The sequence below is a fragment of the Canis lupus genome, chromosome 11 (assembly GCF_011100685.1).
Source record: "Canis lupus familiaris isolate Mischka breed German Shepherd chromosome 11, alternate assembly UU_Cfam_GSD_1.0, whole genome shotgun sequence".
In the NCBI taxonomy this organism is placed as follows: Eukaryota; Metazoa; Chordata; class Mammalia; order Carnivora; family Canidae; genus Canis; species Canis lupus.
In genome coordinates, this window is record NC_049232.1 from 8,830,944 (window position 1) to 8,856,094 (window position 25,151).

At 43.1% G+C, this 25,151-nt stretch overlaps 2 protein-coding genes across 11 annotated transcripts in view; both read left to right on the forward strand.

Annotated features, from left to right (window-relative positions):
* The window catches only part of DMXL1 (Dmx like 1), a 128,732-nt gene extending 123,734 nt beyond the window's left edge, over positions 1–4,998 (forward strand). For 6 of the 8 annotated variants that reach the window (XM_038551873.1, XM_038551868.1, XM_038551869.1 and 3 more), the window contains 2 exons: positions 1,220–1,437; positions 2,682–4,998. In XM_038551873.1, coding sequence (XP_038407801.1) covers positions 1,220–1,437; positions 2,682–2,906 — 443 coding nt within the window. In that variant the 3' untranslated portion in view covers positions 2,907–4,998. The remainder of the gene's footprint in view (positions 1–1,219; positions 1,438–2,681) is intronic. The other 2 variants (XM_038551872.1, XM_038551874.1) reach the window with 1 other exon arrangement.
* Positions 4,999–13,027: 8,029 nt separating this feature from the next.
* TNFAIP8 (TNF alpha induced protein 8) overlaps positions 13,028–25,151 on the forward strand; it is a 113,236-nt gene continuing 101,112 nt past the window's right edge. Inside the window, exon 1 of one of the 3 annotated variants that reach the window (XM_038551883.1) lies at positions 13,028–13,166. In XM_038551883.1, coding sequence (XP_038407811.1) covers position 13,166 — 1 coding nt within the window. In that variant the 5' untranslated portion in view covers positions 13,028–13,165. Of the gene's footprint in view, positions 13,167–13,681; positions 13,886–25,151 lie in introns of those variants that run through there. The other 2 variants (XM_038551881.1, XM_038551884.1) reach the window with 2 other exon arrangements.

The window sequence follows — 25,151 nt, forward strand, 5'->3', positions numbered from 1 at the left end:
AAAACTAGAAAAAAAAAATAAAAAAATAAAAAGAAACCAAAGATCTAAATAAATGGAGAGCTAGTCCACATCCATTGTTGAGATGTCACTGCCTCCGAACTTTACAGATTAAATGCAACACTAGTCAAAACTCCCAGCCAAGATTTGTTAGGGGAAAATTTTTTTTTTAAGAAAAAATATTTCTTGTATTTATGTGTTTCTGATACTTACAAGGGTATGTATGTCTTCAAGTTCGCTAGTTGGGTGGTGTTTTTTGTTTTTTGTTTTTTTTTGCATTGTTTAATCTGCCTTTAAATTTAAACATTTTTCATTTGAATGTTGTAGTTTTTAATCTCTGGACTTTTTATTTGTATCTCTATTTTTTATATTTTTCATGTCTCTACTTAACAAGCTTGATCTTTTATCCAGCTTTTTGAACATAAGGGATACAGTTATAATGACTTTTAATTTCTTTGTCTACTAATTCTATCATCTCTGTAATTTCTGGGTTATTTTCAGTGGATAGATTTTCTTCTACTTGGGATCCCTCGGTGGCTCAGCAGTTTAGCACCTGCCTTTGGCCCAGGGTTTGATCCTGGAGTCCTGGGATCGAGCCTCACATTGGGCTCCCTGCATGGAGCCTGCTTCTCCTTCTGCCTGTGTCTCTGCCTCTCTCTCTCTCTCAGTCTCTCTCTCTCTCTCTCTCTTTCTCTCTCTCTCTCTGTGTCTCATGAATAAATAAATAAGATCTTAAAAAAAAAAGATTTTCTTCTCCTTATGGATTGTATTTTCCTGCTTCTTTGCATGCCTGTTGATTTTGTAGTAGATACTAGGCATTATTAATTTTACCTACTCCTGAGGCAAACCCTTCTGAGTATTCTGTGCCTTATGAATTATGAGGTTTTCCACTATGGCTGGTGGGAATAGGAACCCAGACCAACTTGGGGTCCCCTTGTGCCATGGCCAGAAAACACTCTATAGTCAATAAACAGAGGCAATTGTATAGCTCCCCCAGAGTTTGCTTCCCATCTATTAGAGATCATTTTTCTTTGCCTGATATCCAGTGTCTCAAACCATTGTTCCCTATGTATCATTTAATTTTTTAAATTGTTTCAGGTAGGTGGGTAAGTCTGGTGATCTATCATTCTACCTTGGCCAAAAGCCAGAAGTCTGTTTCTTATAACATTAAATGGCTTTTACTTTTCTATGTTATGTTATTTTATTTTATTTTAATTTTTAGCTTTTACATGCCATGATAGTGGAGCTACTGTTTTAGCATATGCTCCAAAACATCAGCTACTAATATCAGGTGGAAGAAAAGGCTTTACATGTGCATTTGACCTTCGGCAACGACAGCAGAGGCAGCTATTCCAGAGCCATGATTCTCCTGTTAAAGCCATTGCTATTGATCCAACGGAAGAGTACTTTGTCACAGGATCTGCTGAAGGCAACATAAAGGTAAGTACAGTAATGCCACAGTATCTACAAAATGAAAAGTCATCTTCAGAAACCCTAAGTCTTTAATCATACCAGTCTGTTTAAATAATAGAGATATTAACTCCTATTTTGGTCAACATGTTGGTTGCTGTTTAATAAAACTTTTAATAAATGAAATAATATTTAACTTGAAATTGTCTGTTTTTCAGTTGTTTTCAAATATGCTTGATTAATGTGCAAAAGAACTTGATTTTCTGTAGATACAAACATATTTCAGACATTGGAATTAGTCTTGACTTCCAGTTTCAGAGTTATTACTGAACTCAGTTTCAGGTACTGTGAAATGTACTAACATATTCCTTTATCCTGAATTGCTACCCCCCCTTTTTTTTTTCATTTATAGCATAGCATCTGGCTACTCAGTGGCTGATTGAAGAATTCTGAATGTACCCGAATAAGCCCTGTCCTCAAACTCCACTGTGTTTAAAACGGAGAGGTTGTTTAAAATGTGAAGCATCTTATTAAAATGCATCCCATCTCAGAAATAGTCAGATGGTAACTCTAAGCTCAGGAATGTGTATTTTTATAATATATACCTAGCACTCATGATGGAGGGTCCTCTGGCCACATTTGGAAAGATCTGCAGGGAGAAGTCACTTTAGATTAGTCAGTAAGTTATTGTAATGGTCAGTGACCCACTGAAGGAGCCTGCATTCTTAGAATCCATTGTTTGAGCCCCAAGTGAGACTATTCAGTAAGTTAGGCTACTTTGAAAATGAAAATCTTAGTAAATTAAGTATACTAAAGTTATGATAATTTATCTTGAGTTGGAACATAGTTTTGCTGGGTATTATACAGGATTACCCCATTATAAACTACACAGCACAAACTTCTGAGGGTCCCTATGATACTACAGATTTCTATAGCCTTGTACACTTAACCTCCTGTACCTCAGTTCTTCTCTCCAGTGCAAGGTTTAAAATCCTTCCCTTTCTAAATGGATGGATTTTGAAGAATGTAATAATATCAAAAGGATTTGGAAAACTGAAAAAAACTGAAAAACTGAAAAAAAAAAAAAAAAAGAGTCAAGAGGTTATGTATGACCTTAGGCTTATGGAGGTTTTTTTCCATCTTTGTTCTAGAAATTCCTTATGTGTACAAGAAAACAGGCCTAAATTTTTCATTTGGATTTAATAATCCAAATTTTCATTTGGATTATTAAAATTGGTACCTCAATTTTTAATATTTTTCCTACTATCTTTCAGATTTGGAGTCTGTCTACCTTTAGTCTTCTTCACACTTTTATCAATGAACATGCCCGGCAGTCCATTTTCAGAAATATTGGAACTGGAGTGATGCAAATTGAGACAGGGCCAGCAAATCACATTTTTTCCTGTGGAGCTGATGGAACAATGAAAATGAGAATACTCCCGGATCAGTTTAGCCCATTAAATGAAGTGTTGAAAAATGATGTAAAATTAATGCTATAACATTTTGACAATAAGATGTAAAATTTATTCTCTATTCCATGGAAGTGGCCAACAACTATAATGTACAGTGATCACTCTCTCTGCCACAGATAAGCTAATGCTTTCTTTTCATATTTATTTTATGGAGCTTTGCCCTTGATGCACTGATGCCTTAAAAATTAACAAGGTCATTCAGAATTAGACTATATTGCCTAAAGTAGAATGTATAAATAATACTGTAATAATACATATTTATAGTATGTTAGAGTGGGTATGTCATAGTGTTAAAGGAGTTTTGTGTTATTGTTGATAAACTCTTCTGCAGATGTCTCTGTATGAATTTCTTTAACAGTAAAAATACTCTTTATGTAAGGCAGTTGACATCAGTCATCAATTCACCACACTCATTTCTTTTTTCAAACATACACATCTCAGACTCTTCTTCAACTAGTTAATGATAACTTGAAAACTGGGCAAGAATAAAAAACATAATGAACATCTTCATTAAAAACTGTCATTTGGGACTTGAGTGATAGATGACCCAAATGGCCTTAGTATGTAAAGTTCTCCATTTCCTGTCTGGAGCCCAAGTGTGTGTGTATATATGTAATATATCTTACACATCTTTTTTGAACTTAGTTTGTGTATATATCAGAGAAAATTACAAATCTTTTCATGTGTTTTTGTGCCATAACAACTGCCACTAGAATAGCAACTTTTTTTGCATCTGTTTCTCCTTTTTTGTTGTTGTTCTTAATTTTTGAATTCCCATCCTAATTTTCAGATAATTTCAGGAAGATGTCCAAGATCATTATTTTAAAGATTATCTTGAGTCAAATAAGTCTTAGGAGGCAATAATGATTCTGTGTTGGCATATATGAGACACTTAAAAGTAAGTTTATAAAATTGTCAAAAGATTTTAGAGCACCATTTTCCTTACTTTTTTTATTTTTAGGTGCTTTTAGTCTCAAAGTTCTGAACACCTTATAGCAGTGTTTTTAGAAACAAATGTGAGAACAGTCAAATTAAATAGATAATACTTACAAATGTAAAATACCTGCCAGATCTACCATTAAAAGAAAATAAACTAGACCTTATATTTTATTATTTTTGCCAAAATATATTATTTTACTATAAAATATGACCAAAATATTAAAAATGCACAATGCTTTTAACTTAAATGTGCTAATAACCCTATTTCTGTCTGTTTTGTGCTATACCTTTTCTGATTAAAAATTATAGACAACTTGATAAATACTTGATTTCAGAGGAGACTGGAGGCAGATGGGACTAAGTATTTAAGGGACAATTATATACTATGTAGCTTAAATATATTTTGTTAATAGGAACTATAAAGACATTTTTATGTAACAAAATATGGACAACTATTATCTTGGAAATTAAAGAGGCAAAGCGAAGAAATGAAGGGCTGGTAAAATGAATTTTGTAATATCCTCAGGATACTTTTAAAAGTATATTGTTAAAGATTTTGTAAATTGTATTCATAATTTTAAATGTGTTAAGCTAGTTGCAGTGAAACTGCACTGTCATTGATTATGTAGAGAGTTTATGTGCACATAATAACCTGTATCTATAACTGTGCAATAACAGTAACGATATGTGACTATTTTGCCATGGATAAATCTGTGACAGCATTGCAAGCGATCCTGCTGTGTGATGTAGTTAAGCTTAAGTTATTTTTCAGTAACTGCACAAATCAAGATTTAAAAAGCTTTAAACACTTTCAGTGAGATAGAAAATTTATTATGCTTATTAGGAAAAAGGCATTGTGGATGAACAATTAAGCATTTTAATTGAGGGTTTATATGAGTAATTATGTAAGCCCATGTGTATTTACATCAGAGTCATAATATTTTAAATAAACAATCATGCAGTGACTTTTTTTTAGCATGCTATTGTTTTAAGTAATATTTATGCACCTTTAGTTGATTTAAAGTATGTGACATTTTAAAATAGAGAGTTTCTGTATTTATATTTAGTAAATATAGGAAACATTAATTTTCCTAAATACCTTGTTCTTTTTCTATAATCTTTTTTAACTTAATAGTTAAATGTTATTCAAAAAAAGGTGAGAATAAAAAGTTAAAATGTATATGTAAGTATTAAAATGATGTACATACATGTAAAATTTTATCTATAGTAATGGAATGGGTACATCAAAATACATTTTTCAAATTATGTATTCTCTGAGAATGTGGCTTTGTAATGATGGAAAAGTTCACAACATTGCAAGTCTTACTTTCTGAAATGGAGGATTTTTCTTATGCAGAATTATGGGACAGTCAATTCTATCCTTCTTGTTCTCTTTGTTCTGCCGAGATTGGTTTCTCCTTTTTTTTTTCTTTAAGATTTTATTTATTTATTCATTAGAGACATAGAGAGAGAGGCAGAGACACAGGCAGAGGGAAAACAGGCTCCGTGCAGGGAGCCTGACATGGGACTCCATCCCGGGCCTCCAGGATTAGGCCCTGGGCTGAAGGTGGCGCTAAACCGCTGAGCCACCTGGGCTGCCCTGGTTTCTCCTTTTTTTTTTTTTTTTTTTAAATGACTTTTAAAAAAAATTACAAGAATTTTTCACACCAGTCTCAACAGTCAGAGCACAATACAAAGATGCCCACTTTAAGGAAATCTTTATACGATCTTAAAATGGTGATGAACTTTTTAGTAGGGTTGAAGAACCAGACAAACATACACATCTCAGACTCTTCTTCAACTAGTTAATGATAACTAGTTGATTAGTTATCTAGATTACTAACTTAGTAATCTAACTAGATTCTATTTTATTTTACTAAATAAAAACCCTTGATATCATGGCAGGAGACCATCGTCAATGTTAAAAAAAAAAACAAAAAAACAGGTAGACCATAAATATTTGTATAGTAATGGGAAAATTATTAATGTCTATATATGCAAAGAGAACTTAAAAATGATAAATTATTGGAGAAATCAATTCACAGAACAGGACATTGAAAAAAAGAGCAAGTTATAAAGTATGTTCATCCTCACTAATGGTTAAAGGAATGTTTGGGGGGAAGAAAAACAACAACATGATACATCCACTTTTCATCTGTCAGATTGGCATAAAATCAAGGGACAACCTCAGTTTGGTGGAGATGCAAGGAAACAGGCATACCAGAACACTGCTGGTAGAAGTAAGGTGGGACAGAGTCACCTAGATGCATGTCAAGCTTGAATACACCTACTTTCACTAAGCAGTCTTACTTTTAAGAAATCCTATAAGAATAAAAGCACCTCTGCACATAAATATGTGCACCTAGATATTTATTGAACTATCTGGAGAAAGAACTGTAAATCTAAATGTTAATTAGTAGGTAAATGCTAAGTAAATTGTGGAACATCCATGGAATAGAATAGAATATACAAAAGTTTAACATGGGAGAAGGGAAGAAGGAGGTAATATTTTTCCAAACTCCTTTGAACCCCATGGAGTAATAGGATACCAAAGAGAGAGCGAATCTGTATCTTTAAGCCACATAGTACTTTTCTTTTTTAAAAGATTTTATTTATTTGTTCATGAGAGACACAGAGAGAGGCAGAGACATAGGCAGAGGGAGAAGGAGGCTCCATGCAGCAAGCCTGATGTGGGACTCAATCCCAGGACTCTAGGATCACACCATGGGCGGAAGGCAGGTGCTAAACCGCTGAGCCACCCAGGGATCTCTAAACCACATAGTACTTAATGACAGAGCTGCTCTGTTGAATGAAGTGGCCTGGTCAAGAATACTCTGAAGTATTTTGATGCTTGATATATTTACCTAAGTAGAGAGGTTAAAATGTTACCCTCTGGAGTACTTGGGAAAAAGTGAACATATATTACTCAAATGCCTTCTAGAAAGGTATGTAGCTTTTGCTATAGTTATTTTCAAAACACAATCTGTTTTTTAGTTTTTCATGACTTCCTCCCCCCCTTCCTTGTTTGACTCCTATGTATATGTGGCCAATAATTCAAGGACCTAATGTAGATACAGTATCACATTGTTTCACAAGGCTTCTGAGAATAAAGAACATTTCTTAGGCTCTCCCACAGCAAATACAGATGGGTGATAGAAACCATTGTTATGACAACCCATTTCTTTCCACAGAGAGATTTTATTCATTGGAGTTGTCCACTTATTGTAGGTATAACCTACGTAACAGAACTTAAGTAATACAGTATATCAGCCCTGGATAAATTTTAAATGATTTTAAAAACTATATTCCTCCCACATGCAAAATACTCCCCAAAATTCCAATATTATCCTGTTGTTGCTTCCAGATCAGGCGTGAGCCCCAGGATCCCATTATCGAAATCAGGTCCAAGTACATATTTGGCTCCTTGATTGGGGTTCCTTGTGTAGAGTACTTCTCAGTCTAAAGACCTATGTAGTATTAGTACTAATTAGTATGAACTAGAGCTAGTATTAGTTCATAGGTCTTACACACACCAAACACACAGTTGTGAGACCGTATGACTATCTCCCATTCTAAAAAAGGGGAAATGGGAGTCACATAGTAGTACCAGGTCTATACGGATTCTAAATAATCCTCTTCCCTGGAATTTTTTTTTTTTTAAGATTTTATTTATTCATAAGAGACCCAGAGAGGGGCAGAGACATAGGCAGAAGGAGAAGCAGGCTCCCTACAGGGAGGCCCCTGCAGGACTCCAACCCAGACCAGGGGATCATGCCCTGAGCCAAAGGCAGACATTCAACTGCTGAGCGACCCAGGCATCCCCTCTTCCCTCAACTTAATTCTCCACAACTCTTGGCTCTCACCCTTGGGCTATTTTTTTCTTTCAAAGTCTGAGTTAGCTTTTTTCCATAAAAGTGGCCCATGTTTTTAACTGAAAATGTCAACAAAAGAAGTTTCAGGATTCAAAGACCTCTACATTTTGTGCTCTCCCTGTCCCTTATAGTTCAGCCTAGTAAAATGGCTTTTAAAAGGGGCATATGGGTGGCTCAGTCAGTTAAGCCTATGCTTTTGGCTCAGGTCATAACCCCAGGGTTCTGGGATGGAGCCCCACATCAGACTCTGCTCCGTGGGGAACCTGCTTCTCTGTCTCCCTCTGCCCCCTCCCCCTGCTTGTGTTCTCTCTCTCTGTAAAATAAATCTTCAAAAAAATTTGCTTTTAAAAACTGTGTGTTTCTTCCGTATTAATTTATAATGCATTCTGAAAACAGCCACACTCATACTTTTTTTTTTTTTTCTTCTGAAACGGGCTCCTCTCTGCCTTGAGCTACCTCCAAGGTTGCTGTGGTATACCACATTAAGATTCTTAGAAATTGGGCAGCCCCAGTGGCACAGTGGTTTAGCGCCGCCTGCAGCCCGGAGTGTGATCCTGGAGACCCGGTATTGAGTCCCACGTCGGGCTCCCTGCATGGAGCCTGCTTCTCCCTCTGCCTGTGTCTCTGCCTCCTTCTCTCTGTGTTTCTCATGAATAAATAAATAAAATCTTAAAAAAATATATTAAAAAAAGATTCTTAGAAATTCTAGTATCTCATGAAAAGGGTCTAGATGGCACACCCATAATTTTTTTTGGAGATCTCAACAAAGGGACTTCACACAACGTTGGCCACATCTCTACTCCAAGACCATTTATAATCCACCCAGGTATTGGGTAATTTTTTCAAAAATTACCATGAGGCCACTGTTACATAGACCCGTGTGTGCATGCACACACACAGACAACACAGAAGGAGCTAGCACAGCAACCCTTTACTATGAAGATTGGTAATTGGAAGGAAAGCATTGAAGGCTATCACAGGAAAACAAGAGCTTCAGGGTGCTGTGCTAGAAGTATTCAAGAAGGTAGGAGGCTCTCTTGTTTAAAATCAAGGGTTGCCAACTTGGACTATAGCATCTCATGGGTAAGTACACGAGAGAACTATATAGAGCAGAATTACATAGCCAAAGATAAAACTAGCTTTTGTAGTATTTGGGGTAGGTTCAAATGAGATTTGAGATGGTCAAAAAGGAGAAAATAATTCAGGTGAGGAAGAACCCATAGACAAGGAGCCAGTGGTGCAACTGCAGAAAAATAAGTGTTCTAATTCAGGGCAGCACTCTAATTTCTATACAGAATAGCTCAAGGGTTCAACATCTGGAAACCAGCAAACTCAGTTTCTTGGAGAGGGTGGTTGATTGGATTGGCTAAGATTATGGCTAAAGTTGCCTTTTGATACAGGCAATAGTTCTAGCAAGCTTTCTTCAGAAGATGTCCCTTTTAGTGACTTATCATAGGTAAATAATTCTGAATAGAGAGTTAAAAATACTCTGTGATGAAGGTATAACCACTGGTGATCTGTACTAGCTATGAGTGGGGGTTGTGGTCTATGGAAGTAATAGGAAAGAGCATTGATCCCAAAACTTTTATTCTATCCTTGAGTTTCTAATTTGCCTGACGTTGAACAATTCTCTTACCCGACCCCATCTACATCTTCCCCGCTGAACAGGGAGCCCAATGCAGGACTCAATCCCAGGAACCTGGGATCATAACCTGAGCTGAAAGACAACTGCCTGAGCCACCCAAGCACCCTAATTTTAGCATTTTTAAAAGATGTATTTTAGAGTAAGAGTATGCAAGAGGGGTGAGGGGCTGAAGGAGAAAGAGAAGGAGAATCCCAAGTGGACTCCACAATCAGCACGGAGCTTGACACAGGACTTGATCTTAGGACCCTGAGATCATGACCTAAGCTGAAACCAAGAGTTGGTTGCTTAACCAACTGAGCCACCCAGGCACCACTAAAGTTTTGCAAGGAAAGTAGAACTTAAGAGGTTGAGAATAGAGAGATATTTAACTGAATGCAGCTCATGTAGATAGAAGAGAGGGCTTGAGGGACACCTGGGTGGCTCAGCGGTTGAGCATCTGTCTCTGGCTCAGGGCATGATCCCGGGGTACCGGGATCGAGTCCCACATTGGAGCCTGCTTCTCCCTCTGCCTATGTCTCTGCCTCTCTCTCTGTCTCTCATGAATGAATAAATCTTTTTTTTTTTTTTTTTTAATTAACAAAACGAAGAGAGGGCTTGAGGAGTCCCAGAGAACTGGTGAGGTTTGCTGTGATCCACTGGAATGAGAGGAAAGGAAGCCAATATGAGTGATTGCAGATGGTATTTTTGCTAGGTCCCACAGGAAGTCACAAAAACTCCACTGCTGACCTGTATGTTTTGTGTGAAATAGGAGGTAAGAAGGTATATTAAAAGCAGGAAGGGCAAGGGGTGGGAAAGATGTCTCTGGAAAGGGGTGAAGATGGAACTCCCTTCATTCCACTCATGATACAGGAGGCATGCAGACTTAGCTGAGATTAGAGGTCATGAATCTGTAGAGAATCAAGTGTCACCTTTTTTGGTTCTTCTTAAGGAGTCCATATTGAAAATGTGGATGGCCAGGAAGATTTTGCCAGATGAGTACAAGGAAAGGACAACGAAGTGAAGGAACAGAAGGCACTAGCCATGAGTAGCTGAAGTGTTGGTTGTTGGGGTTAGGCTGGGTGGGAGAGGAAGTGGGCTGGGAGAAATGAAAGTATGTAAAGTAAAGAGTCAAAAATGAAGTCAAGGATGAGAAGACTAGTCAGGGTGTAGAAAGTTGAAGATAGATTATAGAATCTGTGATATAGAAGGGGCTCTGGGCAGTGCTGTGTCAGGGTGCAGCTGGGAACAAGGAAGACAGAAGTGAAGCAATGAGGACAGTCCGTGGGGTTGAGCTTGAAGACACCATGACATTCTGGCTGACTCTCAAAGCACTCATGCAGACAGTCTCCTCCTCCTATCTCAGCAGAAGAAGCCAGGTGTCCTTAACACTTGTGCCTTGTCCTAAGGCATCCAGTTTACACATGGCAGATATATTACTACAGTTCTCGGTTGGTGGTGACAAATATCACTACCAATGGGCATTCAGGCAGGAATCATTTCTAATTATTTGGGGATGGGGAAGGATAGGGGTGCATCAATTCTTTTAAACCTAATTTAGCTGTATCACTGCAGATTCAAAAGTATTTAGAAAGTAATTGCCTTATCCCTCCCTCTGATGGGTGGCACCACCAACGACTGAGCCTGCCAAACCAGAAATCCTGTGAATCAACTTAGATGACTTACCTTCCCTCAACTCCCACATCCCATCAATTTCCAGAGCCTGCATGAGCCATCTTCTCTCCAACCACTTAGTTTAGGTCTTCAGCATCTGTATCAGTTTCCTCTCACTGTCTCAATAAATGACCACCAATATAAGGTTTCAAAACAACACAATTTATTATTTATAATTATTATTTTACAGTTGTAAAGTAGAAGTCCAGTGTAGGACTCAACAGGATAAAATCAAAGTGTTACCTCAAGAGCACAGTTCCCTTCTGTAGGCTCTAAGGGAAGATCCTCTTTCCCCTGCTCATTTGGGTTATTGGGAGAATTTACTTCCTTGGGGGTCATAGGATTGAGATTCCCATTTTTTTGTTGTCTGAAGTCCATTTCCAACTTCTATAGGCCACCCATTCCTTGGCTACTAAACTAGGTCCAGTTCCTCTCATACTTTGAATCTCTCTGACCCACCCTTTTACTTTATGGAGCTCACATGGTTCGATTAGACCCACTCACATAATCCAGGATAAGCTCTTCATTGCATTGTCTTTAAACTTCAGCATATCTGCAAAATGTTCCAAGGGTTAGGGAGTGGACATCCTTCCCGGATTTATTTTTCTGCCTACCACAGTAACCCAACCTGACAGATATCAGTAACTTCATAAGCAAGTTTCCTGGTTCTGGCATTCTCCATGCTGTTTTCAGATTAACCTTTCTGGAACAACTGACATACCCCCCATGATCAAACTCCTTCTGGCTTTCTTCTAACCAAGGGTCAAATTAATGCTCTTTAGCCTCTATGGGAAAAACAAAACAAAACAAAACACTTGGATTTGGTCCTCTTTTGTTATTTTGGCTTCATTCCAATCTATACTTTTTCCCAACCCTCCTGATTACTTGAAAAATGTTGACTGTGCCCATTTCTCCACCTGTAGCTGCTCCTGAAACTCCTATTCCTTCTTCCAAACCCCAATCACACATCACCTCACCTCCTTCAGGAAGGTGTTCCTGACACTGCCCTCCCTCCCCGGAGCTAGAACCACAGGACAGGACAGGACAGGACCGGACCACTGAACCTTGTGCATATCCTTATTTGGGGCATGAAACACAAACGTGTTGTGATGTTCTGGTCTACTTCACCTACAAAGTGTTTAATTACCGGTCTTCCAGCCATATCGTGCCACTTCCTAAATGTGGAACTATTTTAGTTCACTACCTCTCCCTTTTCCTGTCAAATTAAGGCAGGAGCAGTCACAGTGAAGTCCACGGGAGTGGCTGGGAGCAGACCGGCTTCCCAGAAGTCAAGGAGCCTTTACCCGCCAGAGGCAGCCCTGCAGTCCCCGCGAAAGGCAGCCGGGAATCGCGAAAGCATCGGACGTCACCGGGTAGACTTGAGGCCCGTAGAAGCTGAGAAGCAAAAAAAAAAAAAAAAAAAAAAAAAGAACAGGTGCGATTTGGTGCTTATACGGATATTTCTAATCCATAGTAATGGCAGCAGACGGTAACAGTCCTGCGGACCTGTTTGGTGCCGGCGCGGTAAGCACGCATGATGAGCTCCTTTAACCGTCTCAACACACTATCGGGCTAGTATCTCATTTTTGCGACTTAGGAAACGGGTGTGAACGCGTCCCTCAAGCCAGGCCTGGCCCCTCGCACCCAGGTCCGTCCTTCCAGTCCGGACCCAGCTCTGCCTTCTAAGGAGCACCCGCCGCGCCGCCCCAGCGTCGGACCGGGTGCGCCCAGCGCAGGGCACCTGGCTCCTCCCCCTCGCCCTCCTCCCCGTCGCCCCCGACCGCCTAGGGCCCTCTAGCTCCTCGTCTCAGCTCCGCTCGCGACCTTCGTGCTCCTGGTGGCCCCGCCCCCGCCCGGCCCAGGCCCCGCCCCCGGCCCGCTCGGCCCCCCGCCCCCTCGCTCCTGGTCTCAGCTCCGCCTCTGGCCTCGGAGCTCGTCGTGGCCCCGCCCCTGCCCAGCCCCCAGCCCCGGCTCCTGGCCCCGCCCCGGCTCCCCGGAGCCCCGCCCGGCCCGCCCCGCCCCCGGCCCCTGGCCCCTTTTCTCCCGCCCGCCCCGGCGATCGCCCGCGCTTGCTGGCCGGTCCGCGGAAGCCCGCGAGCGTTGGAGCCCCAGGCGCGCCGGGCGCCGTCAGATCCCCAGGCTCGCGTCTGAGTCCCGGCGCCGCCGCGCCCTCTCTTCCGAGTAAGTGCCCCCGGCGTGCGGGTCTCGCACCTCCGTCGCGGGGCTCTCGCGGCCGCCGGGCGCGCGGGCTGCTGCTGGGGGCGCGGCGCGCTCTCCGCTCCCGGCCTTTCGGGAGGGGACCTCTCCTCGACGGGGACGGGGACGGGGACGGGGACGGCGCGCGGGCGTGCGTGGTGCAGGGAGCGGGCGTGTGCGGGTGCGCGCCGGCACGCTCAGTCCCGGAAACCCCCCGAGGTGTGTCGCCGGGTGTGCGTGGCGGCGGCTGAGAGCCCGGCCGGCAGCCCCGCCGCCCGGCCCGACCCCGCTTCCACCCCCGCCCTGAGCCCCGCTCGCGCTCGCGGTCGCCTCGCTCGTCCGTCCGTCCGTCCTTCCTTCCTTCCTTCCGTCGCTCCCTCCTCCTGGGGCCGCGGCCCCCGCTAGGTGTCACGCCGCCTCCTAGCAGCTCTCGCCGGCCAGAGCCCTGCCTGGGTCATCCACGCCCCAGGCGCAGGCTGAGACCGTGAGCGAACCCCGCGCTGCGAAAACGCGCGGGCGAGGGCTTCTGCCTTGCGATCGCGCGATGGAGACTGCGCTTGAAGAAGAGAGTTGTGTGTGTGTGTGTGTGTGTGCGTGTGTGCGCGTGTGTGTGCGCCCTTGCACGCGCTCGTGTGAGACTCGAGCCTTAAGCGTCTGTTGGAGGAACACCTGATGAGCGCCTTGGGACCCAGAGAGGCTGATAGGTATGTTCAAGACCAGGCTGACCAACCAAACTTAGACACCTAGAGGATGCTTATTGATTGTGGGACACCGTAGTGCTGAAGCCGGCTGATTTCCTGAAACGCTAGAACTGGTAGAAAGAGCAGTACCCTGAGGGGGGTTGGAGGGAAGGAGACCCTAGTGGAGAGCCCAGCCTTGCAACAACAAAATCTCTGATTTACTTAAGACTGGTAATTCCGTCTCTCTGTAAATTATTTTATTGGGGGCAGTGGGGTGCTCAACACTCTCTCGACTTAGAGTACATTTCTGCATTTTAAAAAAGTCAACTGATAGCCTCACCGTCCTCGAATCCATCCATGAAATGATTCCCCTGGTTGGTGAGGAGGTTCCATCCAATTCCAATAGTCTCTGAATTCTTCTGTATCTCACTCTGCCCTTGCTGTGTTTGTTCTTGGTGTGAAAGTAGAGATCCCCGTGACATTTCCCCACTTCATGGATAAGAATTCATTTAAGACCTACTGATAGGGAAACGACGTGCTGAATAGAAATTTTTCATTGAGGTGTAAGTAAAGATGGCAGAAAATTCTGTGGCTAAAGGAAATCACCAGAACAGAGCAGCCTTTACGTTGCCATTGTACATTGGCATATGAAAGCCAGAGCTGATAAATCACTTTAAGTGCTGCTTATCTCAGCAGATATTTTTATCCTGGTTTCAATCCTGTGTTACACAAAAGTGTTTCCACAGTGTTTTAACTAAGGAAACATTATGCTGTGAAATGTAAACATATGACTCCATCTCTCTTAAAGGAAAGAAAGAATTATCACACTTAATTAAACACCTGGAAACATTTATTGCCACCTTCTAATTAGATCTGTCATGGGGAGTTAAGTCAGCAAGTTATTGCTAATTCTCTAGCTGGTAACACAATTAGCTTTTCTGTAGATTTTTTGGACGGCTGTTCCCCTCCGTACGCATTCATTTGCCTCCACCACCCCTTTGCCCACCTTTTGAGTTTTTACCTGTTATTTGAGTAAATCGTTTCGGGATGTGGATGCCACCTACCTCCTATAAAACGTGAAGGCTTTAGACATTGAATGTTTTGCATTCACCATTTTGCATGAACAGATGCGGGCCTTATAAGCCGTTATACTCATCTAGATTATTGCATAATATAAGAATCATTGAGAAATCACTACATCTAAGAAGATTCCCCCAAAAGTGCAGCGATTCTGCGCAAGTGAGCCCTTACATTTTTTTTCCTTAAGGGAGACTTTTCATCTATTGTGCCTTTTGGTCTAGAGTGCTTAAATTCAATGAGAAATGAGGTGGCGGGAGCTGGAATATCTCCTCTTCGTGGTTCTTTAATTTTCTGTTTCTGACTATATTGCCAAATACAGTCTTCACCTTTGTAGCAGGGTGTTTTGAGTACAGGCCGTCCTGGGTTCCCAAACCAATGGCCAAAACTGAGGGTGACACCCTCCCCGCCGCCACCACCGCCCCACTGGAAGAGTATTTTATGAGGCCTATTCTCTGCAGATCTTGGTTCTGTTGTAATTGGAGGAAAGGGTGTGTGGAGAGAAATGATTGCATCCACATAGGACTCGTTAGGAAATGCCATGGGGGAGGAGGGGCAGATTTCTAGATGGTTTCTGCCTTGGGGAGCTTCAAATGGCCGATTCTTGCTGTTGGGTCTCTACTGCACTGGGCCCTACCTTGGTCTCTGAGTTCAGGGATCCAATTAACCCTCTTCTGCTTGGGACAGCCCCTCGGATGGAAGACATTTCCTTCTTGAAGATTTCACTGGTGCTCACGCACAACTGTGTGAGCTTTGCTACCGCACCTCACAGGATGGTCTGTTCCCCATCCCCTCCACTTTTGTACACAGCGAGGGGACCGAAGGCGGGGTGACCCTCAGGAGGTGGATAAGGATCAGTGATAAGGAGTGAGGGCCACCTGTTTTCTCACAGAGAGGAAAGGCAGTGTTCGTGCCACCCCAGTCCCAGGAGCACAGACTTGGGCCATGAGACCATGCACAGGGGCCAACCTGGATAAACACACACACACACACACACACACACACACACACACACACACAAACCAAAAAACCAAGTGGACAATTTACCCCTGTTTGGCGTTCTCAGGCAGCTCAGGTGTGAGACCGAAATTAAGGGCAGGCCCTGTGTGTGGTGCTGGATTAACTTTTATCACCTCGCCCCTCCTCATGCTGCCCACATCCTGCATTTAATACCCAGTGCACACAATAAGAACTCAACAAACACTAAACAGGAGCTTTTAACACCCCAACCTTTACGTTTCCCTGCAGGTAACAGTTTAGTTTCTACTCTCCTGTCCCTCGTTTTGAGGATGATGATCCTGGAGTCTGAGTTGACTGCAGCTTCTAGACTTTTATCCGTGAGCGATTCTTACCCACAACTTGAAAATGGATGATTCTTTGAGGGTTAAAAAAAATTGAGTGAACCTTGTTGCAAAACGTAAATGAGGTCAAAGAGTATCCAGTGGACATTAGTTTACTTCTACATTTTGGAATCAGAGGAGGAAATGAGCTACGACTGGAGGGTAGATAATTCTGGAAACAAGAGGCACCAGGCACTTTAGAAACGCTCTGGCCTATGAGTCTCAGACCGTAATATCTGCTGTTACACAAATCTGGAGGTGTATCCCCTCATCCAGCTCGCAGGACGGGAGCACCGTTCATTCTCACAGCAGGCATTTATTGAGCTCCTCCTGTGTGTACTGCACCACACAGCCGTCTCATGTTCACAGGGAGGGTCCCAAGAGGCCTGGCAACTTGCAGGAAAATGTTGCTGAGAATGGGCCCCTGCAGGTAAGTTGACGAGGGCAAAAGTGGGTTTAGAATTCTTCTGTTTTGTGCAGGAAAGGAAAGGTACTTCCTTAGGATAGAAGAGCCACTTGCAAAATACTTTTATTTCAAAATAATAAGAAGCTGAAATAGGCACATTTCTTCTGATGTCCCTTTCAAATGTAATTGCCATAAGCCTGATTTCCTAGGATTCTGTTTCCTTGGCCTTTTATGTCCAGCAGAGAAGTTACCTGAGAAACTGGTTTTAAAATGTCACAGGCTCTGCGATAATCAAGTAATACCCACGCATCCTTTTAGAGAACCGTTGCTTTTCCTCTAGAATCAAGTATTTATGGTTCAGAACCAAGGTAGCAGAGGTTCAGAACCAGCTGCAAAGCTGGATGGGAATTGACAAGTTTGTTTTCCCAAGGTGTGCTTTTATATATAGAACGAGAGGAGTTATAGACTGATGTGGTGATATTTCTCTCTAGGTGACTGGGGGGCCAGGCGTACAGCAGTCTGCCCCACCAAAGAGAAAAAAAAATGGATGAGAGGTCCCAGGAATGGGCCTCTGCTCAAGCACCCCAAGCTGACTTATAAACAAATCAAGATTTGTTTCTTTAATAATAGAGAATGGAATTAAATCCAAAATACCACTTGTAGTTTCCGTAAACATTGGGAATAAGGATGACTTTTTGTTTAGTCACGAAATAGTTGGTTCACATGACTCTGCAGGACTCAGCTGTCCCTGTCTCTGCCACACTGGCTGTGTGACTTTGGATAATCCACTGAAGCTCTCTGAGGCACTTTCTCCCCCTGAAAACTGGGGATGGTATTTACTCCATGGGTTTTGTTATGGGGATTAACACAGAATGTTCCTCTCCTGTCGCCCAGTGAGTAGAAGACACTCAGCAAAGGGTGGGCTTTTCTGGATTGGCCGAACTGGTCTCATTTCAAGAGGATGATGTTTGTACCGGGTCACAGTGGAGTGGAGAGGAAGAGTGATAACTTGTACCACATGTGCTTTTAGCATGAACTTTCTTTTCTTTTTTTCCTATAATGATGCCAGAGGAGCCCAGAGCATGGGGTGAATATAGCACAATTTCAATGATTCCCAGCTGCAGGGTCATGTGATTATGTAGGGAAATCTTGCGGCGGTGGCTGCTGCTGCTGCTGCTAAAGAGAAATGAGCCAGAGCAGGGCATCTGGGTTTTATATATCTGAGCATGAGAAGAGCCACAGCATCCTGGAAGCCTCCCTGTGCATGAGGGAAGCATTTTTCTTTTCTTTTCTATTCTTTTCTTTTCCTTTCTTTCTCTCTTTCTTTCTCTCTTTCTTTCTCTTTCTCCTTCCTTCCTTCCTTCCTTCCTTCCTTCCTTCCTTCCTTCCTTCCTTCCTTCCTTCCTTCCTTCCTTCCTTCTTTCTTTCTTTCTTTCTTTCTTTCTTTCTTTCTTTCTTTCTTTCTTTCTTTCTTTCTTTCTTTCTTTCTTATACAGAACTTGGGGGCAGGGGGCTGGGCAAGAGGGAAAGAGTCTTAGTCAGGCTCCATGCCCAGCACAGAGCCTGACCAGGGGGCTTGATCTCATGACCCTGAGATCATGAACTGAGTCAAAATCAAGTCGAATTTGACGGAGCCACCCTGGACCTCCAAGAGGGAGCTTTTAAAAGACCTCTTACAGTTAAGATGTGAGTAGTGGGTTGGCCTTTCACCTCTGGAGGCCCTTTTTTTAAAACAGGTATTGGATGAAACCAGATTATCCAAGACAGACAGGCAGATGTGTCTCAGCTGCCCTTGGTGTCCCAAAGGGACCTGGGCAGGCACATCCTCAGGGGAACTTGGGAGATTTCCAGAAGGCAGGAATGCATCTTCACGGTTATCCCCTGGGTCAAGGTCTGCTGGGCACACTTCTTTCTCTCTCTCTCTGCAGACAGTACCCTCACGTATATTTGAAATGAGCCAACCTTCTCCGTGCCTGACCATTAAAAAAAAAAAAAAAAGAAGTTTCTTACAATATGACTGTCAACCCAAATGAAGGAGGCAGGGCTTGTGGTGTGTGTGTGATAACCTGTCTTCACCTGTTCCTACCACAAGCTCCCGAGCTGTTCATGTTCTCCCACACACACAGTCGTGACAAAGGAATTCTGCAGAAATGCCAGTCTTCTGAGAAAATCTGCAGACAGCATGTTGGCAACAGGTTGCAGAGTTCAGAACAAACTTCGATGGTTTCAGACCTTTACAGAATAAGTCTTGGGACTTGGTTCCACCACTCAGTGATCAAGGAAATAACCCCTTTGTTTTTTCTTTCTTCTTTCTTTAAAAACGGAGGTCATTTTCTGGGAAAGGCTAGTATTTGATTCTATAGAAAATAAAACTATGGAGCAGTCCCGACCAGTGGTGGAACCCTGTGTGCCTGGGTGAAGGGATGGGCTCCCAGTAACTCACAGAGTGTACCTGGGAGAGGTGAGTGAGCTCAGACCTCCCCTCCATGTGGCACACCCTGAGCCATTTGGCTCTTTAGCTTTGTTGGCCTCAAGTGCTCAGGCTGCTATGCCTTGGCAGGTAAGAGACCATGTGTCAATAGCCTTCTGAGGAGCAGGGAGTCCCTGCTATGTGTACCCCAAATGGGATGCTTTGAACGCCTGAGGATCTGGGCAGCTGCAAAGGTGAGAGACCACGTGAAGCTCTAAACTTTTCCAGCATGCTGCTATAGTGTAGGTCAGAGCTCCCAACCTGCCTTCAAATCAGAATCACCTGGGACCCTTGATACAAAAGGTGCAGATTCCTGGGTTCCACCTATGATGGCATCACAAGGGCTGGGCCTGGGAATCTGAATTTCTTACCCCCCAACCCCCCACCCCCAGCCCCTTACCTGATAGCAAATTCTAAACTCCAAGCCTGTGAGAGCAGTTTTAATGTCTGGTTCTGTGAAGGAGACCATTCAGGCAGCAGGTACCTGTAGGGTTGCTTTTTGTTTGTTTTGGGGGGCCAGTGGTGGTTTGGGCAGTGGAAAGAGCAAATCTCTTGAAAGTACAGAGTGGTTTTTTTAAAAGTTTAAAGAAGATTAAAATGAACTTGCCCAAAATGAACACCTGTGTACCCACCCTAAGAAATAACAAAGTGGTTTTTCTAGTAGGTCCTCACTGGGTTGAGCAATGTTGACCAACGGTTAGGTCAGAAATGAAAAATAACAACCAAAACCAAGAGTGGTGTCCCATGAATAGATCCAGGAATTGAGAGCCCTGAAGCAGAGACCCTGGTAAATATGCTCAGTATTTGTTAGTTAAAAGTCTAGATGACTTTGCTGACATCATCGGGTAGTGTGCTGGCTGCCAGGGGCCCATCTCCTGTGGTTTTGTAGGTCACTCATGGGTTGGCCGCCCCTTTTTCAAGAGTGACAGATGTTGGGAGGAGCTCCAGACCCAAGACTGGGTCACCAAGTGGCCAGTGAGGCCTCCTCTAGGTTCCCTCAGGTCCCGCGGCCCCTCAGGGCTCTCCTGTTCTCAGAGTGCCCCTCTCATTTCAAAATGGTGGGCGGTGGCAAGATGGAAAGCGCAGTTTCTTTCTTTGAAGCCACCTTGCTGTAACTTCCTCCACTTCCCCTTCCTCCTCCTTTTTTAAAAAAAATTCTTTTTCTTTTTCTTTTTTTTCTTTTTTTGCATTTTGAATGGGGCCAGTACTTGAGCCTTTCTTCTCTTCTTCTGAATTCTGGTCACTTTTCAATGTACTATATTCCATTAAGGCCAAGAAGTATATTAAAAGTCTGCATCTGCTGATACATAATAGTAGTTTGAGCAGAGCCTCTGCCTTTCCCTCAAGGTTTAAATATTTGACCAGAGACCAGTAAGGATGAAAAGGGACTAACTTGAGGCATGCTTGAGCCCCCCACCCCAGGCACCTGCCCTGCAGCACAGCAGGGGGCGCCAGCGAACCTTGCAGTTTGGGAAGAGGGGCCATTGTAGGAGGTTGGGTGGTAGGTACTCACCTGGACTCTTGAGTTCCCTCTGGGCACACCTAATCAAATGTACCTTCCATCTGTCTCTTGTAAGTTCTTTCCACACACACACCCTCTTTTTTTGTTTAAAAATTTTATTTATTTGAGTGAGAGCATGCAAAAGAGAGAGCATGAACAAGGTGGGAGAGGGAGAAGCAGGCTCCCTGCAGAGCAGGGGACCTTACTCCAGGATCCCAGGATCACGACCCAAGCCAAAGGCAGATGCTTAATGGACTGAGCCACCCAGGTGCCCCAGGCCTGCTCCCTTTTATTGTTGCCCCTAGGGTTTGTATATTCCTGATAATAAATAGTATGCTGTATCACTGTATCAGTTTGCTGGGGCTGCTATAACAAAATACCAGACTGGAAGGCTGTACCAGCAAATATATACTTTTCCCAGTTCTGGAGACTGGAAGGCTAAGATCAAGGTGTCAGCAAGTTTGGTTTCTCCTGAGGCCTCTCTCTGTGGCTTGCAGATGACCACGTTCTGTTGTTCCCTCCCCTGACCTTTTCTCTCTGCACACATCCCTGGTGTCTCTCTCTTGATGTAAGGACACTGACCCTTTTGGATTAGGGCCCCACCCTTGTGGTCTTATTTCACCTTAATTATCTCTCTCTCTCTTTTAAAGATTTTTTGTATGAATGTATGTATTTATTTATTTATTTGAGAGAGAGCACAAGCACGAGGTGAGGGGCAGAGGGAGAGGGAGAAACAGACTCCCGGCTGAGCATAGAGCCTGATGTGGGGCTCCATCCCAGGACCCTGGGATAGTGACCTGAGCCGAAGGTAGACGCTTAACCACTGTGTCACCCACATGCACTCTTAAGGGCCGATATCCGAAGACTGTCTGTCATATTGGAGATTGGAGCTTCCAAATATGAATTTGTTGGGGGACAGGATTCTCTCTGTAACAGTCACCTTTGTAGAGGGTATTACAAACGATAGTCTTTTTTTTTAATTATTTTTTTTCAAATAATAGTCTTTATGTGAGCGTCATACAGCATACATCTACAGCATAGAGTGTTCAGAAACCACGGTTATTATTTTTCACTTTAAACAACTATCTTTTGAAAAAATTAAAACGCGAAAAAAGTTTTTTTCCTACTTGTCTACTTATTTACTATATTTGAGGCTCTTCATTCTTTAATATAGACCTATTTCCATCAGGATATTTTTTTGTCTTTCAGTCTGAAGAGTTTCATTTATTATTTCCCATAGCTCAGATCGACTGGCAACAAATGTCCTCAACTTCTTCTGTGCATGTGCCTTTCATGTTTGTGCGTCTAACTTCCTTCTTATAAGGACACCAGTCATACTGTCTTGGGGCTTTCCCTAACAGCCTCATTTTAGTTGAACATGTCTTTAAAGATCCTATCTCCAAATACAGTCCTATTTTGAGGTACTGGGGGTTAGGGCTTCAACATTTGAATTTTGGAAGGGGGAAAAATGCAGGCCATAACAACCAGGATGCTTTAGGTGGCATGTAAGAGAATGCCCACCTAATAGGTTTGAATAGTAAAGTCATTAAATTATCTTTTGTGAAGGGCAGTCAGAGGTTGGTCCAATCCAAGGCTGAACCAGTGGCTCAGTCAATATCACCAGGAACCAGCTTCCTTCTGTCCTTCTACTCTCCCATCATAACCGTGTTACCTTTTCTTCTGAAGACTTGTTGCCTCATGGGCCGAAAATGGTGTCCTCAGCACCAGGTATCACACCCTGTCCCTAAACCCATCCAAAGGCAAGAAGTGTATGTGTGTATGGAGGGGAGAGGTGGGGCCCAGAGAGGGCAAAGATCAATCTGTTCTCCTGCAGTGTCCATGTCTTTATATCGGGGGGTAGAATCTTTCATGAATCTCCTCAGACCTCACCAGGCAGACCTGAATCATGGCTACAAGAAAAGCTGAGAATGTGAATGGCAGTTGTTAAGGGAAAACCACTGTGGGAGGTTGGCTGTGCCAGTAGGAAGAAGGGAGAGGGCAGGATAGTGGGCAAACAGCCTGCCCTGGCCCCAGGCTCCCATACTCTAGAAGCTGTGTAGCTAAGGCCATCACTATTCCTGATAATAATAAAACCAGATTTTATTGGAATTAAAATTAACCACCCATGATGAGTAGTTGGGAGAAAAACAAAAGATGTGGGAGGTGTTGAAAATCATGTATGCTTAATTACTACTAGTAGTGGCTTTTTATGTTAAGGGTTGGGGATTCATAAAAATAGCACAACTTGCTTTGGAGACAGCATCCTACATTCACACCTGGAAGATGTCCATCACATAGAGAGTTCTTCATGTTTCTGGAAATGTTCATGACCATGCTAGCAATAATGACACACGTTTATGGCGTACTTCTAGCGGATCAGGCACTGTTGAGTGCTTTATACACATTATTTCATTTTGTCTTCAAAACAGATGTATGAGAAAGGTATTAGTGTTGATCCGCATTTACAGAGGAGGGATTGAGGTATGGGGAGGTTAAGTAGATGCCTGGCTGAGCTGGGATTCATATGGTGGCAACTGTCCCCCTTACACTTGCTCTGAGCGGCTACCACGTAATTAGCCCTCAGTAAACCTGCTACAAACTCCCTCATTTTCCATGGACTCTCAAGGCTGATCCCTCTCCAGCCAGCCAGTGTCTACTTCATGGAGAAAAACCCTAAGGTTATTTCAATATAATTCACCTTTCAAAGTAAAAGAGTGGGCATAGGGTGGGCATTCCAAACCCATGGAACTGAGCTTCTCAACTTGAGAGGATAATTCTGTCCTCCTGTTTTGTAAGAGGAAAAAGACGGACAGTTTTCATAACCCAGAGGGATGGATTCTTCGTCATTGGCTCATGCTGCAGAGGGCCAATCTGAGCGGGGGCAAATTTGTCCTCCGGTGTATAGAGTCTTTGTGTGAGGCATATTTTCTAAAAGCTGGGACAGCTTCTTGACGGTCACTGTGCCGAGACCGCGCCCTGGGCATACCTGGGCAGGTGGGGGTTGGCCACGGTAGGTGGAATGCTCTGTGTGCTTCTGGTCCGGTGGCTCTGATGCCAACAACGCAAGCCCCAACGTCCTGTCCCCGCAGCTCGGGACCAGGGCAGACCCTGGGAGCCTGTGTTTCTTCACTTAGTTCCTGAACTCACATTGCTAAAGCTGTAACACCACCTTGGGTGTGACAGTTCGGTTAGACTTCAGGATTGCTAAAGGTTGGGGTGGGGAGAAGTTTTGTTCATTCGCTCTCTTAATCTCCTGCTGCTAATAGCTTTCATGGCGGGGCTGAGTAAGGGAGAAAGAGTAAAGAGTGTACATTTCTTGTCTAATTCTGGGAACCTGAAGCAGGTAGGCTGAACACTGCAACTTTTGAGTCCAGTGACGACTGTCACATCTGTAAGAACCCAATATCCAACAGCTTTTGGCCATTCCAGTAGGCACCCAAGAGGACCTTTTGAATTGAGATTGCCTTTGAAATATTTTGGAGCACATCATTTGCTCTAAGCTTTGGAAAATTATAAGTGTTATAAGGCAAATCTTAATCAAGACATTATAGATGCAATTGTTGGCCTGAAGCATAAAGAAGTTCATTAAAACGGAAGGCCTTCCTAAGATGGGCTCCTGACTGATGTACTGCTGGGCCCCTTCCCCACCACATCTTTCTATCTCTTTTATCAGTTGGCCCTTTTTGTGTTGACATACCTAGATTTTCTGAATACTTTAAAAAAAATTTTTTTATTGTAAAATGAAACATAAGTACCAAACCCACACAAAACAAATATACACTTTAGTGACTTTAGTGTAAGACAAACACTCATATAAACGGCACTCCAGGCAAGAAATAGCATTTGGCCAACCACTCCACAAAGTGCCTTCACTTGCTTACCCAGGCCCGGTCATAATTCTCCTTTGTCCCTCCAAAAGTAAATGCCATCCTGACTTTTATAGTAATCACTTCCTTGCATCTTTTTATGGTTTTATCACCCAAGTGAGCAGCCTGACCCATGAGAGTTTAGTCTTGCTTATTTAAAAAAAAAAACAAAAACTTGATGTGTCTTTTAGATCTCTTTTAATCTACAGATTCCCTTAACATCCTCCCTCATTTAAAAAAAAAAATTGTTGTTGTTGAAAGTTTTGGGCTGTTTGATCTGTAGAGTTTCCCACAGTGTTGATAACAAGATGTACACTCATGGCACAGTTGAGCTTGGGCCTCTCCCGTGTGTTTCCTGCATCTGGGTCCAGAGGCCTGATCAGACACAGGTTTGGTCGCTCTAGCAAGATAATGGGTGCTGTTGGATTCTTTCACAGGAGGCCTAAGATGTCTGCTTCTTATACTCTTTTTTGCTCTTAGCAACTGTTGATCTTCACTGCATCTATTAGTTCATTAAGGATCGCAGACTGGTATATTCTAATTACACCATTTTGATTTTGTTTATTAGCTGCAATCATCTTATAAGGGTAGACTTCCCTTCAACCTACTATTTGGTTACCCAGTGGTATA